The 19,091-nt window shown below is 36.9% G+C and overlaps 1 protein-coding gene and 1 long non-coding RNA gene across 2 annotated transcripts; both read right to left on the minus strand.

The window, feature by feature from the left end:
- Positions 1 to 35: 35 nt before the first annotated feature.
- Positions 36 to 11,634, minus strand: LOC135766332 (uncharacterized; the record flags this gene model as incomplete). The annotated part of the gene is made up of 10 exons (XM_065275936.2): positions 9,184 to 11,634; positions 8,465 to 8,609; positions 5,517 to 5,679; positions 4,234 to 4,426; positions 4,059 to 4,118; positions 3,589 to 3,705; positions 1,620 to 1,706; positions 851 to 1,363; positions 513 to 545; positions 36 to 361 (listed from the first exon to the last, which is right to left on the minus strand). Coding segments are annotated over exons 1-10 (1,721 nt in total), but the record flags the coding sequence as incomplete, so codon positions are not given.
- A 5,455-nt stretch (positions 11,635 to 17,089) lies between these two features.
- Positions 17,090 to 18,916, minus strand: LOC135766333 (uncharacterized). The gene is made up of 2 exons (XR_010541540.2): positions 18,709 to 18,916; positions 17,090 to 18,128 (listed from the first exon to the last, which is right to left on the minus strand). It is a non-coding gene; the product is annotated as an uncharacterized lncRNA (long non-coding RNA).
- Positions 18,917 to 19,091: the final 175 nt, after the last annotated feature.

The raw sequence follows: 19,091 nt of genomic DNA on the forward strand, positions 1-19,091 counted from the left end.
ATGACCTGCTCTTTTTTTGTGGTGATGGCATTGACTGAACCAAAGTCTTTTTGTCAGAGGAGGTTTCGGTCTCTTCAGTTTGGCATTTCATCCTTTTTGATGACATTGCTGTCATACAATTGGCAGATGAAATACCTGCCTCTTCAGCTTTCCTTTTTGAAAGGGGTGATTTAGTATGTCTTAAACGTTTGTTGGGTCTAGGATCACTACATTCAGACTTATTGTTTGATCCATCTGAACTCCTTTCAGCCTTGCTTTGTCCAGAAGCACTTCCATCTGATTCATCTGAGCTGAACTGGGGTATGTAGTCAACATCACTGTAATCCGTAACATCTGAATCACTGTAGGCACTCCCAGAATACTAAATGAGAAAAATGTTACACTTTCTTAAATCATGCAAAATTATTTCTTTAACTAAATGTTTAAAAACTTCTAGACAACTGCCAGAATCCAACTGATTTTCAACAAGAGGAACTCATTTAAGCATATAAAGTGCATGGTTAATTACAAACCTGTCTTTTTCTTGATTGCCTTAATGAGTGCATCTGGAAAAAGAAAAAACAAAACTAATGTACATAAAATTGTATATAATAATTAAATGTAAATAATAATAATTAAAAAAATAAAACACTTAAGAGTAAAAAAACAGTTATTTCAACTAGATATATTTCAAACTGTAGCTCAGCAAATAAGGCCTTAGTAGATGGCACACTTGGCACGGTTTGATAATCACAAACAGAAACGCTGTACAATACAACTGTATCATAAAATCTTTTTACACCATGACATAGATGATAATAATATTCTGTGAATTCACATTAAACCGTCTTTACTAATCTCAATTACCCACCTCCATTAAAGACAGTGTCTCAGACACCTTTGATGAGGAAATCACAGGGGTGGAAGCAGCACAGGGCAAGGGTGTAGAGGGCTGCACAGGAGAAGAGGACGATGATGTGGTCTTCACAGGTGATGAGGGCTGCACAGGAGAAGAGGACGATGATGTGGTCATCACAGGTGATGAGGGCTGCACAAAGGCAGAGGAAGATGATGTGGTCTTCACAGGTGATGAGGGCTGCACAGGAGAAGAGGACGATGATGTGGTCTTCACAGGTGATGAGGGCTGCACAGGAGAAGAGGACGATGATGTGGTCTTCACAGGTGATGAGGGCTGCACAGGAGAAGAGGACGATGATGTGGTCATCACAGGTGATGAGGGCTGCACAAAGGCAGAGGAAGATGATGTGGTCTTCACAGGTGATGAGGGCTGCACAGGAGAAGAGGACGATGATGTGGTCTTCACAGGTGATGAGGGCTGCACAGGAGAAGAGGACGAGGATGTGGTCTTCACAGGTGATGAGGGCTGCACAGGAGAAGGAGAAGGGTATGAGGGCAATAAGGCTTTTACAGAGGTAGACATAGCACATGGTGCCTAAGACGGTGCATTAAATGTGTATGCTATAATACTGTCTGTAACTTTAAAAGTATAATTGAAAAAAAGTTAAAAATAAAAGCAGCATGGAAACTGTTCAACGACTATTAACACTTTAAATAATAAAGTCTTAATTGACTGAGGTGCTAATCAAGTAATGTGATGATCATATCCAAATATTACTCACCATGAAATATTCTTGTGATTGCTCTATGGCAGTCTTTTTCGTTTTAATTTGTGCTCTGTTAAAGCGCTCATGGCAATCTTTGAGTTTCTGAGGATATATGAAAAGGTATTTAACTTAAAATAAAAGTAAAATGTACATAATGTTAAAAGCTGTGACACTCAAAGACATTAGGCAAAACCAATCAAAAATATAGAAAATAAAAGGTAAATATAAAATATCGCTTAATTTCAAGTGCTCTGGTTTAGATTAAAGGAATAGTCTACTCATTTTCAATATTAAACTATGTTATTACCTTTACTAAGAATTGTTGATACATTCCTCTATCATTTGAGTGTGTGCACGTAAGCGCTGGAGCGCGCTGCGACACTTCGATAGCATTTAGCTTAGCCCCATTCATTCAAATGGTACCACTCAGAGATAAAGTTATATATAGTAGTTATAAGAGCAAGTTTGGTGGTACAAAATAAAACGTAGCGCTTTTCTAAGCGGATTTAATAGAGGAATATTGTATGGCGGAAGAGCACTTTTGGGAGTACTTCGACTCGCCTGAAAAATGCGCTCCCCTTCTCCCTCTCATAATGGGAGAGGGAGAGTGTTACTGCGCCGAGTTGAAGTACTCCCAAAAGTGCTCTTCCGCCATACAATATAGTTACTCTATTAAATCCGCTTAGAAAAGCGCTACGTTTTATTTTGTACCACCAAACTTGGTCTTATAACTACTCGTCTTAAATAGGAAAAACGTTGATGTGTTTGGTCACTTCTAACTTTATCTCTGATTGGTACCATTGAATGAATGGGGCTAAGCTAAATGCTATCGAAGTGTCGCAGCGCGCTCCAGCGCTTACGTGCACGCACACAGATGATAAAGGGATGTATCAACAATTCTTAGTTAAGGTAATAACAGTTTAATATTGAAAATGAGTAGATTATTCCTTTAAGAGTCTTCCATAAATCTGTTAGAAAAGATATAGCACATAAAGTAAGAAGAGTCTATGGGCCAGATTTACTAACAGCTTGTGCCAGCTCAAACCATCATTTTGTTAAATAACGACTGTTGTGATTTACTAAAGACTTGAATGTCTTTAAAACACAAAATCGATTGTGGGACCATTGTCATGTTTGAATAGAAAAGAGCTCTGCCCGAACTGCTGCTATAAAATTAAACGCACACAATTTTGGAAAATATCATTATATGCTGTAGCATTAAAGGAACACGCCCACATTTTGGGAATTTAGCTTATTCACCGTATCCCCCAGAGTTAGATAAGTGCATAAATACCTTTTTCATCTTCGTGCGTGCCATAACTTTGTTGGACGCAGCCCCCGCTAGCTTAGTTTAGCACAAAGACTGGAAGTAAATGGCTCCAGCTAGCATACTACAAGTGACAAAATAATGCCAACATTTTCCTATTTATATGTTTAAATAGGAACATGGGCGGAGTGACTCTGAGGGAACTCTCTGCTCCTCACCACTAGATTTCTGTGAGCAAATCACTCAAGTAGCAGTGCTTTGTCTTCTGAGAATATAGTTACCAGTATGTAAATGATTAAAAGATGGCTGTGTCTCATATGACCAAGTTATTTGTACACGGTGTGACTATACAAATCACAACATATAAATAGGAAAATGTTCGCATTATTTTGTACCTTATTGGGAGCAGTATGCTAGCCGGAGCCATTTACTTCCAGTCTTTGTGCTAAGCTAAGCTAGCGGGGGTGCGTCAGACAGAGTTAGGGCAAGCGCGGGGATGAAAAAGGTATGTATGGACTTATCTAACTCTGGGGAATACAGTGAATAAGCTAAATTCCCAAAATGTGGGCATGTTCCTTTAAGATTTGTGCTCACAGAAATGAGTAGTTAAATATGTTCACTAGAATTTGCCGTCCCATACTTTTGTCCATATAGTGTTACTAGTTATCTGATGAAGTAAACAGCCTAAGATACTTTCTGCATGTATAGAATGGTTACCATTTTATCCTCTGATGTTCTTGCTTTGCCTGACTGTTGTGGCTCAACTTGCTTATGTGGTTCATTGATGTACACCTTATACAGGGCAGATGAGGAAACAGGAGGAGCCTGATGGAACTGAAAGTCAGAAAAGAAGAGTTAGGGGGTAAATTTTGTACTGTATTTGCTAAGCTTTTGTATGGTTTTGTTTTATACTGTGATGTATAAAAGACAGTGAGATGCAGTAATATAAGGTACACGTTCATCTGTCCTAAAGTAACTTTAGCTGAACCTACTTTTTAAATCTGTCAGTATTCCTCCGTTTAAAAAAAACAAACAAGAATAAGTTTACTAAAAAAATGCACGATTTAGAAGTTGTGGCATTGTTTCACAGAGGATTAAATGCTTGTCCAATATGTCAAAAACCTCTCAAATTGCTAGTTTCCCACATGACTGTATAGAACCCGAATATAGGTGTTTTGTGTACTTACCAATTTCTGCAAATCCAAACTGCTGACTGGACTTTTATCACTGGATTCTGTTGATGATACCTAAATGAAAGATTTGAGAAATATGAGAACACAATCATATGGTATCAAATCAGCATAAGAGAAAAATGTCATCATGAAATATTGTTAAAGATTCTTAGGATATACTTGACAGTACCTTAGCTCGCCAAGGCCAATCTGAATCTCCATAACTGTAAGTGATTTCTTCTCCTGGTTGAATATCTCGTACAGCAAAAAGACACAGATGAGGTTTTTTGTTCACTTCAACAGTTCTTATTTTGCATGTAGGATTTCTGTGCTCATCATTTACAAGTCTTCCCAAGGACCCATCTTCCTTGGATGCATCCATGCTATAAATACATAAAAATACCACCAAGCATAAGAGACTGATTTGTAATCTTGTACAGCAGTTGTTTCCTTTATGCCTGTACCTCGTAAGAGTAACTTCTGTAAACATATCTTAACAACTACATGAAATCAAAATGAGTTTTTTGGGCTTTAAGGCATTTTACATCAGTGGGTCTGGTTATATGGTCTGCTCTACACATTTTGGGGCAGATTCCTGAACAGGGCTAAAGTCTATTCCCAGACTTAAATACAAGTTTGAATTGTCTGAACAGAAAACAGCTTGCACCGAGATATCTTAGAGAGCGCCTTTTTCATTGCTAAAAACAATATTATTTTGTGTATTTGGTATAATATAATGTGTTCATGTGGTTTATGGTTAAAAAACACATTATTTTAAACATAAGGTTTATTTTTGTATTTCCAGATTTCACTCTCTTCCTGAAACGCACGGATTTGAAGAGCTGTGTGCCTAATTGATCAACTAATCTGTATGTTGTGATTGGTCTGATTAGCTCTGTCAGCTGGAAACGTGAGACTTCTTACCATGATTGAAAGATTCAGTTACTAACAGGAGTTAACTTACAGGCTGAGTTCGAAGCAGGATGAATTATGATAATTTCTACATCACCAATCCCAGGAAGTAAACCTTTTGCCTACAATCCGTGTGTTTGTTGTAATCCAAGAAAAGAGATTTACGTTGGAGACGATAACTCGCGTCATGGTTTACTTTGGGGTTTGTAACTTTTGCATATTGTTAACATGAACTAATACACACTTACACACCAAAGGAAATTTAAAAACAATAGGTGCTCTTTAACATATCAGTGCCACTGTTTTTATCACAAGATGCACAGCAATGTTTTTTTTTTGTAAAATGTCCTAATATTACTAAGCCCTAGTCCTGGATTAATCTAAACCCTGTATGGTAAACTGCCCCTTTGTGTCTGCTTTTTTACACACAATAAAAATCATCAGCTGGGTACTGAGTGCGTCATACCAAATGTGCAGAGACGAGGATAACCAGGACCCAGGAGTTTTGGTGAACTAACCCTTAACCGCCCTATTACTTCAAGACAATAACTCTATACTCACCACCAATTTTTGCCATGCCACTGAAAATCAAACAAGAATGTGTTCTCAACGTCATTGTAGAGTTTAGATCGATCAAGGCTCTCCTCTGAAGTCAGAAGTTCACCTCTGTATTCAAGGACAAAATCACCTCTAAAAAATGCTTCAGTGGTGAAAACTCCACGTCCTAAAAAGAAAAAAATACGAGTAAGTTCTGCTGTTCCTTTAAAGTGAATTATTATTTTCATGAGCTCTTATCCAAAAACAATAATAAAAATAGCTAGATCTAAAGTTTTATCTGTGGTATCCAACAATTTTGGACATAGCCCTAGTTGGATCTTTCATTTTGTTGTTGTCGGCTGGATTAAAAGGAGCGGTGAATCAAACAATAAATTTTACCTTGATAATTTATTATATAAGAGGTCATCATACTTAAATGAACATCCTGCAAGTTTCAAAACTGAAACCGTCTGTGCTATTGAAATATAACATTTTTTTGCACCAAGCCAGGAAAATGGTCTATTCAGGAATGTGCTGAAATATGATGTCAGAGTAGAATTGAAACACCTCCCCAAACCCATATACAATGACCACTTTTGTAGCCCCGTCCACAGCTTTGCGTGACATGTGTGGGTCAGGGGTAAAGCAAACCATGCAGTGTCTCAACAATCATAAGGGGTGGCACGGTTCTTGAAAAAAATCCGAACCGTTCAGTTCGGAGCGTGTGCGTTGCACGGTTCATGGCATGCGCAATAGCCTCGTGCCCTGTATGTGACCTTGCCTCAGATGGCGTGTTTCCCTTTCGCGAAAGAAAAGTTGACTGGTGTGGAGAGTGAGTGCTGCAGGTTATGTTACATGTAGAAATGGCAAGTTGGAGAGAAAAGGAAGTCTGCCCGGAGTTGGATGACGCGCCAGTTTGGTGTGTGGAAACTTTTTATTTCATGTTCCCTACGATGACAGTGGAAAAAAACAATAGATAGAACTGCAGTCTATGGGTTGAATGTGTTCGAACAGCCACAGAAGATTGCCTTCTCTCCGCCCATTTATCAAAGCTAAGGTACTGAACGACTTTTCTGACTTCTGCCACGAAAACACAGTGAACGTGCGCTATTTTTAGCCTTTTATTGATAAAACTAAAGCGGCTGATTTCCGCGTAGTTTCATTTTGCTAGCGTGAGAAAGTTGCGCGATCTTATTTCATAAATTGCCTCTCAAAGTAATCAGGACAGAAGTGGTCAAAAGTGGACAAGAGAGACGGATTTAAATATTACAGGTGTAAACGTTATGTTTCTCTCTCCTGCACATATACTCTCTGCAGTATTTAAGCAGCCTCTCAGTAATAAATCTAAGAGCTACACTGAAGTTGGCAGTTTGATAAATGCAAGTTATCTTTGTGTGATAAAAAGGCACATAAGATGGATATACACATTCTCCTTTTTTTGCCAAATAAATGAAAAGCATGTTGAAATCATCAATGTCTTACCTCTTGCTGTATCAAAATCTCACCTGGCTTTCCTCAGAGAGGGTCTCAATAATGTGCTTAAAGTCAAATTCAGTTTGTGCATGATTACATGATATAACTTTTTTAATAAAGTATCCTAAATTATGGATAATTACTACATTAATAAGATAATACATTTCTGGAGTGTTAAAAATTAAAAGTAAAAATAACAACAAGAACCATACAGAACCGTGAACTGTGGCCAATAAACCGTGATACGAACCGAACCGAGGGTTTTGTGAACCGTGCCACCCCTAGTAAACATGTCTTTAAAGATTGCCAAATGTAACCAAAATGACTTTTGAAAACATGTTTCCTAAGAGACTTTTATTTTGACGCGGTGATCTGTTATAAGTGCCCAACAGAGTGTTCGGTTGTGGAAGAACCGTCTATGGGAAGAACACAGACGCTGTTTAACGGAGGCTTGGAACATAACATTAGGAATGCGTGGTTAAAGTTTGTTTTTGAAGAAGTTCCAGCTCGGGTGGGGAGTGTTTGTTTACTTTGTGTACCACGGATTCATTTGTAAAGAAGCCATGAGTCGGTGCTGGATTTGCAGAGAAACTGTGATTAAAAGCACCACTAATATTGCATCTGGCAGGAATGACACAACAGTATACACAGTGAGTAAAACATTTTACTTTATTTAAGTTACTACGCGTCACTACTGTTTAGTAAAAGATCGCTTGATATGTCCTGTTGTAACATCAGTGTCTAAACACGTATATTTGACTGTTTTAATTTACTAAAAACATTAAACCATTAATAAAGGTGCAACACTTAACAATATGACTGTAATATAACGATAGAAATATACAAAGTTAGTCATAAGGATTTATCAGCCGCGGTTTAGATTCTGATGCGTGCTTACTTGTGTTGTTTACGGTAATTTAGTCACGTTGAGTTTAAAGTTCTTTTATACTTTACTATACGTATTGTCATTTATGGGTATCATCTTTAGCACCCAGAATCTTTTGTAGCTCAAACATTTGTGTTCGGCTGCTATTTTTACACATCAATGTTTTTAAAACATTTCCCCACATGTAATGACAGGGATCATAGCAGTGGGCGTTTACGTCCAGGTCTTCACTGCGGGCCGCCCCTTCAAACAAACCATTATCCAGAGAGCAACTAATCCATGTTACAAAATAACCTATTATTTATTGCCTTTGATGTTTTTGAATGGAAAAACCACTTGAATCAGACAACAGTATAAAACAATAAAATCGACAGATTCATTGCCCCTTTAAGTCAGCAGGATCTATCACAAAAGTCCACGTAGAGTGCACGTGACACAATTTCCATCATGCATGCACAGACGGATTTTGAAGTAGGTAGCCCAGGCGATGTGTTGCATTTTGTCGCAATGCGCATGCATCAAAAGTTTGTATGCACATACAAATAAACTATGCTTTGCAACTTACATTTGCGTACATGAAAGAAAACGATCTATACTACAGAATTTATCTTACCTTTATATTTGCTGATAACTTGCTCATAAAGCTCAGGCTTGTCTGTTTTACAAGTAATGTGATGCTCAGCATCCTGTTGAGGTCTTTTTCGTTTTTTCTGCCTTGGTATACCCAGCATCATAGCGACTGCAGTGACATGCAATGACTGAAAATAATCAAATGAATCAATCGATTAATCAAGCATAATATTAAGGTTGCTAAAATTGTTTACCCAAATAGCAAACAAATGGTATAACATATGTATCTAACTTATGTATATGCATGCATGTATACTTTTGTAAATATACATATAGCTTAGATATACACACACATACACAACTCTAGATAACTTATACATACACAATTTAAAATCTTTAAAAGATATCTGTGGCTATTCGTGCCACTGTTTGCATGATAAGAAAATCGCATGATTGAAACTCAGATTAAACAATAAGAATTAATTACTAATTACCCAATCTATTACTGCTATTTCACATAATTTTACTAAGCACTTAGTCGTTTATGGACAACATTAATAGATCAGTAAAGTAAGTTATGTTACTCTGTAACCGAATGTTTGTTTACTGAACAATGCCAATATCGATATGGGCTACTCGGGAAGATAATATTTTTGACCACAAACCGTCAAATAAGATAAAATATTTCACAAATCGTATGTTACTCCAGCTTATCTTTCATATTTTGCACAAATATGTTATTATACATAGGACTGAACTCACCTTTCCTCCTTTAATGGGCGCGTGTAGTCTGTTTCGCGGGAAATTGGGGCTAACAGCGGTGATGTCATTATCACGTGTCTGCATTTCCGGGGAAACGAATCCACTGCTGCTGACTTGCGTAGTAAAAGTGTCGTTGATAGGAAGGCCGAAAGCATGTCACGTTGAAGTATCGCGTGAGCGATTAGAGCACGTATTGAGAAAGTTTGATCTCGCGGTACTGTGATGTCATATCTTGTTCGATCTGCGCAGCGCTGTATGAACACAGCTTAGTGTTGTTGCTGTTACGCCACAGACAAGGGGATCAGCACAGCACCTCGTGCTACTGTCCAAAACAACTGCTATTTACAGAGAGATTCCTCTAAATGTAGACAAATCCACATGGAAATTAATTGATGGAAGGTGCTTTTAAAAACATTTAATACATACAACAAAACAGCTTAATGAAAGCTCTGTTTCTTGAGAACATTTACTGCTCCACCTACAATATCTTATTGGACTGTCTTTTTTATTACCTAATAAAAATTAAACATGCAACAAAGCTTTTTTAAACAAATAAAGTAAAAAATATAATATAATAACTTTTGACCCAAATTAAACACAGCTGAAACAGCTAATCAAGGTGTTCAGGGTTGCTTGATAATTACAGACAGGTGTATGAGCAGGGTTTAAGACACCTGACCTAGGGTTTAGGAATACACAATGTGTAACTTCAGATTATGAATACCCAGGGTTATCTCTTAACCCCTGGTTAAGCACGAACAGTGTGACACGTGAAACAGATAACCCAGGATTCCGTTAACCCGGGGTTTAGAATAACCTGGTGTTAACTTTTCCAGTGTGAAAAGCATGTTTATATGTTGATAACCTCAAATGACACAAAATCTCCTGTTCATTTCTTCTGGTTGTGAAGTTAGCAGTTTGATGTGCTGCTGTGATGTGGAGCATCAGTGGCTAAAACAAGTGGGTTTCAATGTTTACATGCACAACAATATTCAAATAACAATACTGCGAAACTATGATGTAAACAGTGGTTTTTAATTACTCTTATTTGGCTAAAGTCATAATCAAAGTAAACACAAATCAAATTCATATTCATATTTTAGCTTCATTATCAAAGTGCATCATGACCTACACGCATTTCAAATACAATATGTGGGAGTTTTGTGACAGGACACATATACACACACAGTGGTCAACCGTTTGGCTGTAAACAGATGGCTTCAAGCAGAAAAGGCCCTCTAGCTAGGTTTCCAACTGTCCCGTATTAGTCGGGATGTCCGTATTTTGGGTCTCATTGATTTTGTCCTGTATGTGACCTCCCATGTCTTGTTTTTGACTGCTACGTTGATCTAAACAGTGACTGATACAACAGGCTTGCTCGACTTCATGTGGCTCCACAACAACTGAGAAGCAGATGACAACAAAATCCAACAAGAGTGATTTGAGAATTCAGACAAAGTGGACTGCTATCGAAATGCTCTCGCGGTCATTCACCTGTCTGTTCATGCGGCACCGCATGAAGTCAAACAAGTAGCAAGCAGTGCTGAACACTTGAGAATAATCTCAAACACAATCAGTATACGCTAAAGGGGGTCATATAATATGATTTCATGTTATCCTTTTATTATTTGTGCAAAGATCTTCATAATTAAAATGCTCAGTCTCAATTACAAAGAGATCACTGATCCAGACCTGCATAATAAATCGATCTTAAAGGCCCCAACCATACATTTCCAACTTTGCTTGGACATTCTCACACTTCTAATTCACATCCTGTGTGTTTTAATTAAAGTATTTGAAGTTGACTCTGCAAAACTACAGCTCACAGAATCATTGAATCTATGTTAGTTTTAGTTTGTCACATGTAAGATGAACATGAAGGGGATAACGTTTAACTACCCTTAGTGCAGGAGTCACAAGTGTTTTGTCTTATAAGGTAATGGTTCAATTTAAATACTGTGTTAAACGTACCTGCTGTACCAACAAACTGTTAATAAACCTATTGTATGTTGCCAAGGCATAAGAGTTATTATACAATTTTAATTAAGAGATTAGCTATCATTTGGACAAAATACACTGTATACACACAAAACCATGCCTGCACTGCTGCAGCAGACCACCTTTTGTCCTGTATTTGGTGAGGGTGACAAAGTTAGCAACCCTACATCTAACACATATAACAAATAATTAACTGCACTTTAAGCTTTCGTAATATTTAAAAAAATAATAATAATATACTATCACAACAACGATGAACTTTATGTTGTTCAGGAGTAACATGGGGATTTAATGATGTCTGCAATTAATGGATTTATTCTATAACATGTAAAATGGGAACATGAAGGCATTAAAAGCAACTTATGTAAACACCTTAATTTGAATACTGTATTATTTAGAATAAGGTCAGTAATTAGATTATACTGTCCATGTAAACATAATCACTGGCTGACCCTGCTAACTTTACTTCAGTGGACTGCACCTTTTAAATTAAATGATAAAGTTCTCTAAACAAACAGCTTATATGACTTTATTTCTGAATGAGAATTGTATATGTGTTGTAAAAGTCTGATGTGCTACTGTGATGTCGGTGGAAGGGTGCTTAGACATGTGAGGCCTGAAATCACTGACTGAACTGCTAACTTTACTTCAGTGGACTACACCTTTTAAATTAAATGATAAAGTTCTCTAAACAAACAGCTTATATGACTTTATTTCTGAATGAGAATTGAATATGTGTTGTAAATTCTGATGTGCTACTGTGATGTCGGGGGAAGGGTGCTTAGACATGTGAGGCCTGAAATCACTGACTGAACTGCTAACTTTACTTCAGTGGACTACACCTTTTAAATTAAATGATAAAGTTCTCTGAACAAACAGCTTATATGACTTTATTTCTGAATGAGAATTGAATATGTGTTGTAAAAGTCTGATGTGCTACTGTGATGTCGGGGGAAGGGTGCTTAGACATGTGAGGCCTGAAATCACTGACTGACAAACTCTTAACTTTACTTCAGTGGACTACACCTTTTAAATTAAATGATAAAGTTCTCTAAACAAACAGCTTATATGACTTTATTTCTGAATGAGAATTGTATATGTGTTGTAAATTCTGATGTGCTACTGTGATGTCGGGGGAAGGGTGCTTAGACATGTGAGGCCTGAAATCACTGACTGACAAACTGCTAGCTTTACTTCAGTGGACTACACCTTTTAAATTAAATGATAAAGTTCTCTAAACAAACAGCTTATATGACTTTATTTCTGAATGAGAATTGTATATGTGTTGTAAAAGTCTGATGTGCTACTGTGATGTCGGGGGAAGGGTGCTTAGACATGTGAGGCCTGAAATCACTGACTGACAAACTGCTAGCTTTACTTCAGTGGACTACACCTTTTAAATTAAATGATAAAGTTCTCTAAACAAACAGCTTATATGACTTTATTTCTGAATGAGAATTGAATATGTGTTGTAAAAGTCTGATGTGCTACTGTGATGTCGGGGGAAGGGTGCTTAGACATGTGAGGCCTGAAATCACTGACTGACAAACTGCTAGCTTTACTTCAGTGGACTACACCTTTTAAATTAAATGATAAAGTTCTCTAAACAAACAGCTTATATGACTTTATTTCTGAATGAGAATTGTATATGTGTTGTAAATTCTGATGTGCTACTGTGATGTCGGGGGAAGGGTGCTTAGACATGTGAGGCCTGAAATCACTGACTGACAAACTGCTAGCTTTACTTCAGTGGACTACACCTTTTAAATTAAATGATAAAGTTCTCTAAACAAACAGCTTATATGACTTTATTTCTGAATGAGAATTGTATATGTGTTGTAAAAGTCTGATGTGCTACTGTGATGTCGGGGGAAGGGTGCTTAGACATGTGAGGCCTGAAATCACTGACTGACAAACTGCTAGCTTTACTTCAGTGGACTACACCTTTTAAATTAAATGATAAAGTTCTCTAAACAAACAGCTTATATGACTTTATTTCTGAATGAGAATTGTATATGTGTTGTAAAGTCTGATGTGCTACTGTGATGTCGGGGGAAGGGTGCTTAGACATGTGAGGCCTGAAATCACTGACTGACAAACTCTTAACTTTACTTCAGTGGACTACACCTTTTAAATTAAATGATACAGTTCTCTAAACAAACAGCTTATATGACTTTATTTCTGAATGAGAATTGAATATGTGTTGTAAAAGTCTGATGTGCTACTGTGATGTCGGGGGAAGGGTGCTTAGACATGTGAGGCCTGAAATCACTGACTGACAAACTCTTAACTTTACTTCAGTGGACTACACCTTTTAAATTAAATGATAAAGTTCTCTAAACAAACAGCTTATATGACTTTATTTCTGAATGAGAATTGAATATGTGTTGTAAAAGTCTGATGTGCTACTGTGATGTCGGGGGAAGGGTGCTTAGACATGTGAGGCCTGAAATCACTGACTGACAAACTCTTAACTTTACTTCAGTGGACTACACCTTTTAAATTAAATGATAAAGTTCTCTAAACAAACAGCTTATATGACTTTATTTCTGAATGAGAATTGAATATGTGTTGTAAAAGTCTGATGTGCTACTGTGATGTCGGGGGAAGGGTGCTTAGACATGTGAGGCCTGAAATCACTGACTGACAAACTCTTAACTTTACTTCAGTGGACTACACCTTTTAAATTAAATGATAAAGTTCTCTAAACAAACAGCTTATATGACTTTATTTCTGAATGAGAATTGAATATGTGTTGTAAAAGTCTGATGTGCTACTGTGATGTCGGGGGAAGGGTGCTTAGACATGTGAGGCCTGAAATCACTGACTGACAAACTCTTAACTTTACTTCAGTGGACTACACCTTTTAAATTAAATGATAAAGTTCTCTAAACAAACAGCTTATATGACTTTATTTCTGAATGAGAATTGAATATGTGTTGTAAAAGTCTGATGTGCTACTGTGATGTCGGGGGAAGGGTGCTTAGACATGTGAGGCCTGAAATCACTGACTGAACTGCTAACTTTACTTCAGTGGACTACACCTTTTAAATTAAATGATACAGTTCTCTAAACAAACAGCTTATATGACTTTATTTCTGAATGAGAATTGTATATGTGTTGTAAAAGTCTGATGTGCTACTGTGATGTCGGGGGAAGGGTGCTTAGACATGTGAGGCCTGAAATCACTGACTGACAAACTGCTAGCTTTACTTCAGTGGACTACACCTTTTAAATTAAATGATAAAGTTCTCTAAACAAACAGCTTATATGACTTTATTTCTGAATGAGAATTGTATATGTGTTGTAAAGTCTGATGTGCTACTGTGATGTCGGGGGAAGGGTGCTTAGACATGTGAGGCCTGAAATCACTGACTGACAAACTCTTAACTTTACTTCAGTGGACTACACCTTTTAAATTAAATGATACAGTTCTCTAAACAAACAGCTTATATGACTTTATTTCTGAATGAGAATTGAATATGTGTTGTAAAAGTCTGATGTGCTACTGTGATGTCGGGGGAAGGGTGCTTAGACATGTGAGGCCTGAAATCACTGACTGACAAACTCTTAACTTTACTTCAGTGGACTACACCTTTTAAATTAAATGATAAAGTTCTCTAAACAAACAGCTTATATGACTTTATTACGAATGAGAATTGTATATGTGTTGTAAAAGTCTGATGTGCTACTGTGATGTCGGGGGAAGGGTGCTTAGACATGTGAGGCCTGAAATCACTGACTGACAAACTCTTAACTTTACTTCAGTGGACTACACCTTTTAAATTAAATGATAAAGTTCTCTAAACAAACAGCTTATATGACTTTATTTCTGAATGAGAATTGAATATGTGTTGTAAAAGTCTGATGTGCTACTGTGATGTCGGGGGAAGGGTGCTTAGACATGTGAGGCCTGAAATCACTGACTGACAAACTCTTAACTTTACTTCAGTGGACTACACCTTTTAAATTAAATGATAAAGTTCTCTAAACAAACAGCTTATATGACTTTATTTCTGAATGAGAATTGAATATGTGTTGTAAAAGTCTGATGTGCTACTGTGATGTCGGGGGAAGGGTGCTTAGACATGTGAGGCCTGAAATCACTGACTGACAAACTCTTAACTTTACTTCAGTGGACTACACCTTTTAAATTAAATGATAAAGTTCTCTAAACAAACAGCTTATATGACTTTATTTCTGAATGAGAATTGAATATGTGTTGTAAAAGTCTGATGTGCTACTGTGATGTCGGGGGAAGGGTGCTTAGACATGTGAGGCCTGAAATCACTGACTGACAAACTGCTAACTTTACTTCAGTGGACTACACCTTTTAAATTAAATGATACAGTTCTCTGAACAAACAGCTTATATGACTTTATTTCTGAATGAGAATTGTATATGTGTTGTAAAAGTCTGATGTGCTACTGTGATGTCGGGGGAAGGGTGCTTAGACATGTGAGGCCTGAAATCACTGACTGAACTGCTAACTTTACTTCAGTGGACTGCACCTTTTAAATTAAATGATAAAGTTCTCTAAACAAACAGCTTATATGACTTTATTTCTGAATGAGAATTGAATATGTGTTGTAAATTCTGATGTGCTACTGTGATGTCGGGGGAAGGGTGCTTAGACATGTGAGGCCTGAAATCACTGACTGAACTGCTAACTTTACTTCAGTGGACTACACCTTTTAAATTAAATGATAAAGTTCTCTAAACAAACAGCTTATATGACTTTATTTCTGAATGAGAATTGAATATGTGTTGTAAAAGTCTGATGTGCTACTGTGATGTCGGGGGAAGGGTGCTTAGACATGTGAGGCCTGAAATCACTGACTGAACTGCTAACTTTACTTCAGTGGACTACACCTTTTAAATTAAATGATAAAGTTCTCTAAACAAACAGCTTATATGACTTTATTTCTGAATGAGAATTGTATATGTGTTGTAAAAGTCTGATGTGCTACTGTGATGTCGGGGGAAGGGTGCTTAGACATGTGAGGCCTGAAATCACTGACTGACAAACTGCTAACTTTACTTCAGTGGACTACACCTTTTAAATTAAATGATACAGTTCTCTAAACAAACAGCTTATATGACTTTATTTCTGAATGAGAATTGAATATGTGTTGTAAAAGTCTGATGTGCTACTGTGATGTCGGGGGAAGGGTGCTTAGACATCCCAGATAGCACACGTACGTCTCAGATACGTCTTGTAAAGATCTTTACATCTGCGGACGATCGTCTTTGAATAATACGTCTTCCATATCTCTTCAAGACGTAGTTAAGATCTTAAAAAAATTCTAAATCCTACGTGCCTGCAATGCATCTCCGTTTGGTCTTGAATCCGATCAAACGCAGACGAATCAGCAAAGACCTCCAACTCATTTCATTTTTTAAATAAATGTCTTGTTTAATTGTTTAAAAAGTATAGTCAACATGTTTTTTAGGGTTGGCATTAATTTTGAAACAAAAAATATAATTAAATATAATTAATAAAAGCCCATATCACGTATAATAAAAAACAATGTAGACATTTTGCGTTTAATGTGACTGTTTTATCAGTCTGAAATGAAAAAAGTTATACATTTAATTAAATAAAACAATTGCCAACAAGCTGATTATCTTAAGGTGACCCTGCTTTAATGGTTACTGCAATTCCTGCTTATTATAATTACTGGGTGTGACTCACATTAAGTGTTTGTCAACAGTTATATATCTAAGCTTGAAACTTTTGATAGTTTTTGACCCCACGCCATCCATTGAAATTGTGTAACACACCTTGCATTTTCACAACATTTAGTTTTAAAAATCATCTGAACAAACTCTGAGCAAACCAAAGGTGATATTGAGAATGTTTAAATAGATGAAGAAACCTCATAAAAAATTGAAAACACAATACACAATCATTTGACCAGGTTTAATCCAGCATCACAGCATGAATTATATTGACTAGTTTGTTTACCAAATTTGAATAAAATGTTTAACCTATGTGTTAATATGATTACAGCCACAGTGTAACAAAATACTGCAAAGCTATTGATCACGTTCTCATTACATTACTTCACAAGACCCAAAGCTGATCAGGACACTTTAAGAGCACTGTAACATAGTAACTGCTGAAAGAACCATGTAATACTGTGAATATAATGACAAACTGCTCCATAACACTTAGATGTGACTTTAATTACAATACAACATACTCTTTCTCATTCTCAGGGTTTTTAAACTGTGGGTGAAGACCCACTTGTGGGTCGCACCGTAAGATAGTGAGTGTTGCATTGTAGTGATGGTTTGTCCAATTAATTATTAGCAATGGTTTTGATATACTATAAGATTACACCTGTCTAAAGCCCATAATACACGGCACGATTTTTGGCTGTCCCAGATGAAAGATTACCAATCGTGAAACAATCGTGGAGATTTCTGTGATCGTGGCTCTTAATTGGTGGTCCTATCTCATACAGTGTGAGAGGTTTAAAGACGTCTGTTTTCCCAGTCCTGGGACCAAAGACACCTATGATAGTTTTATGACAGTGTAAGAAGTTCAGCATGATCATCGCACATCAACAATGTGTTTGCTTCTACGACCTGCATACCTGTATTTGTTTACCACTAGCGCATGTTGATGACAGATGTCGCAGCTTCAGATGCAATAGGTGTCTTCATCGACAGTCTACTGCTGAAGTTTAAACCATCCTTGTCACACAGTGTGATAAGGTCTTATTGGATTGCAAAAATCCTGCTGTGTATCCTGGGCTTAATATGTTGTGGAATGAAAAGTTTGGAAACCCCTGCTTAACACAAAGTCTCATTTAAAGTAAGAACTTTTGCAATAGACCAACACTAAACGAAACTGATGGCAGATGAGGTGTTGGGATGACAATGGGCCAGAGTTGAATCTGTGCATCTTAGCAGATCACAGGCAGGTTTCTCCTGAAGTGCTGCATTAAGAAAAGAAAGGAAAAGATGTTAGAACATTTTTAAGGAAATTTAAATAATTCTCACAATCAATATTGGACTATAAACAATAAATTATTACCAATGCAATAACATGCAAACAGACCTGTCAACCACCTTAATAATAGATACTACGCGGTAGGCATGGGCTGGTTACCAGTTTTAAGGTACACCGTGGTTTTAAACAGTCAAGGTTACAAAACCACTAAAATGGTCTGTGATTGATTTGATGTTTACATGTAATATACATTTCGAAAATATTATATATAATATAATTTAAAGGCTTTATTTTTACCTGCCATTTAAAAATAAAAAAAATTAGTGTAGCAATGGGAATACCGGAACACTGTGAAACCGTGGTATTTTTGCTAAAGGTAATCATACCGCCAGAATCTTATACTGGCCCATGCCTACTAAGCGGTTGTACCATGTGTTAGAAACATCAAGATTCTCAAATTTTTAGGGCTAGCGCAATACCACAGTTTTGGCTATTCTTCATGTTCTCTAGGGCAGTTATTTTGCCCCAGTGACAGAAACAGCGACAGTAATCAAATAATTCATTACCTTATCTACATGTGGGTAGAGGCCCACAGGTGAAGGAAGATTTTTGGCCTGCACTTTCACAGCTGGTAAACATGGATTGTGGTGGGCTAGTGACAGAATGAAGAAGATCAGTTTAAAATGTGCTTTACAACCAGAGGTTGCATTATTTTGACAGACAAGGGCTGTAAGAAAATTGTCAAAATCAATAATAATATGAGCCAACAGCCAAACAATAACTAAACTCAATCAACTATCTTAATCTGCCCGAACTCAAATCTTGTGGTCTATAAAGTCTGAGTTTATCTGTGTGTAATTCAACCATCATGTTAGACTGAAGGAATTGCAGTTATCATTAGATTTCCAGACAGCACTGGACAAATGACTTCTCACACTCAGTGTGACTT

This window comes from Paramisgurnus dabryanus, unplaced genomic scaffold, assembly GCF_030506205.2.
Source record: "Paramisgurnus dabryanus unplaced genomic scaffold, PD_genome_1.1 h2tg000338l_1_19091__unordered_in_group13, whole genome shotgun sequence".
In the NCBI taxonomy this organism is placed as follows: domain Eukaryota; kingdom Metazoa; phylum Chordata; class Actinopteri; order Cypriniformes; family Cobitidae; genus Paramisgurnus; species Paramisgurnus dabryanus.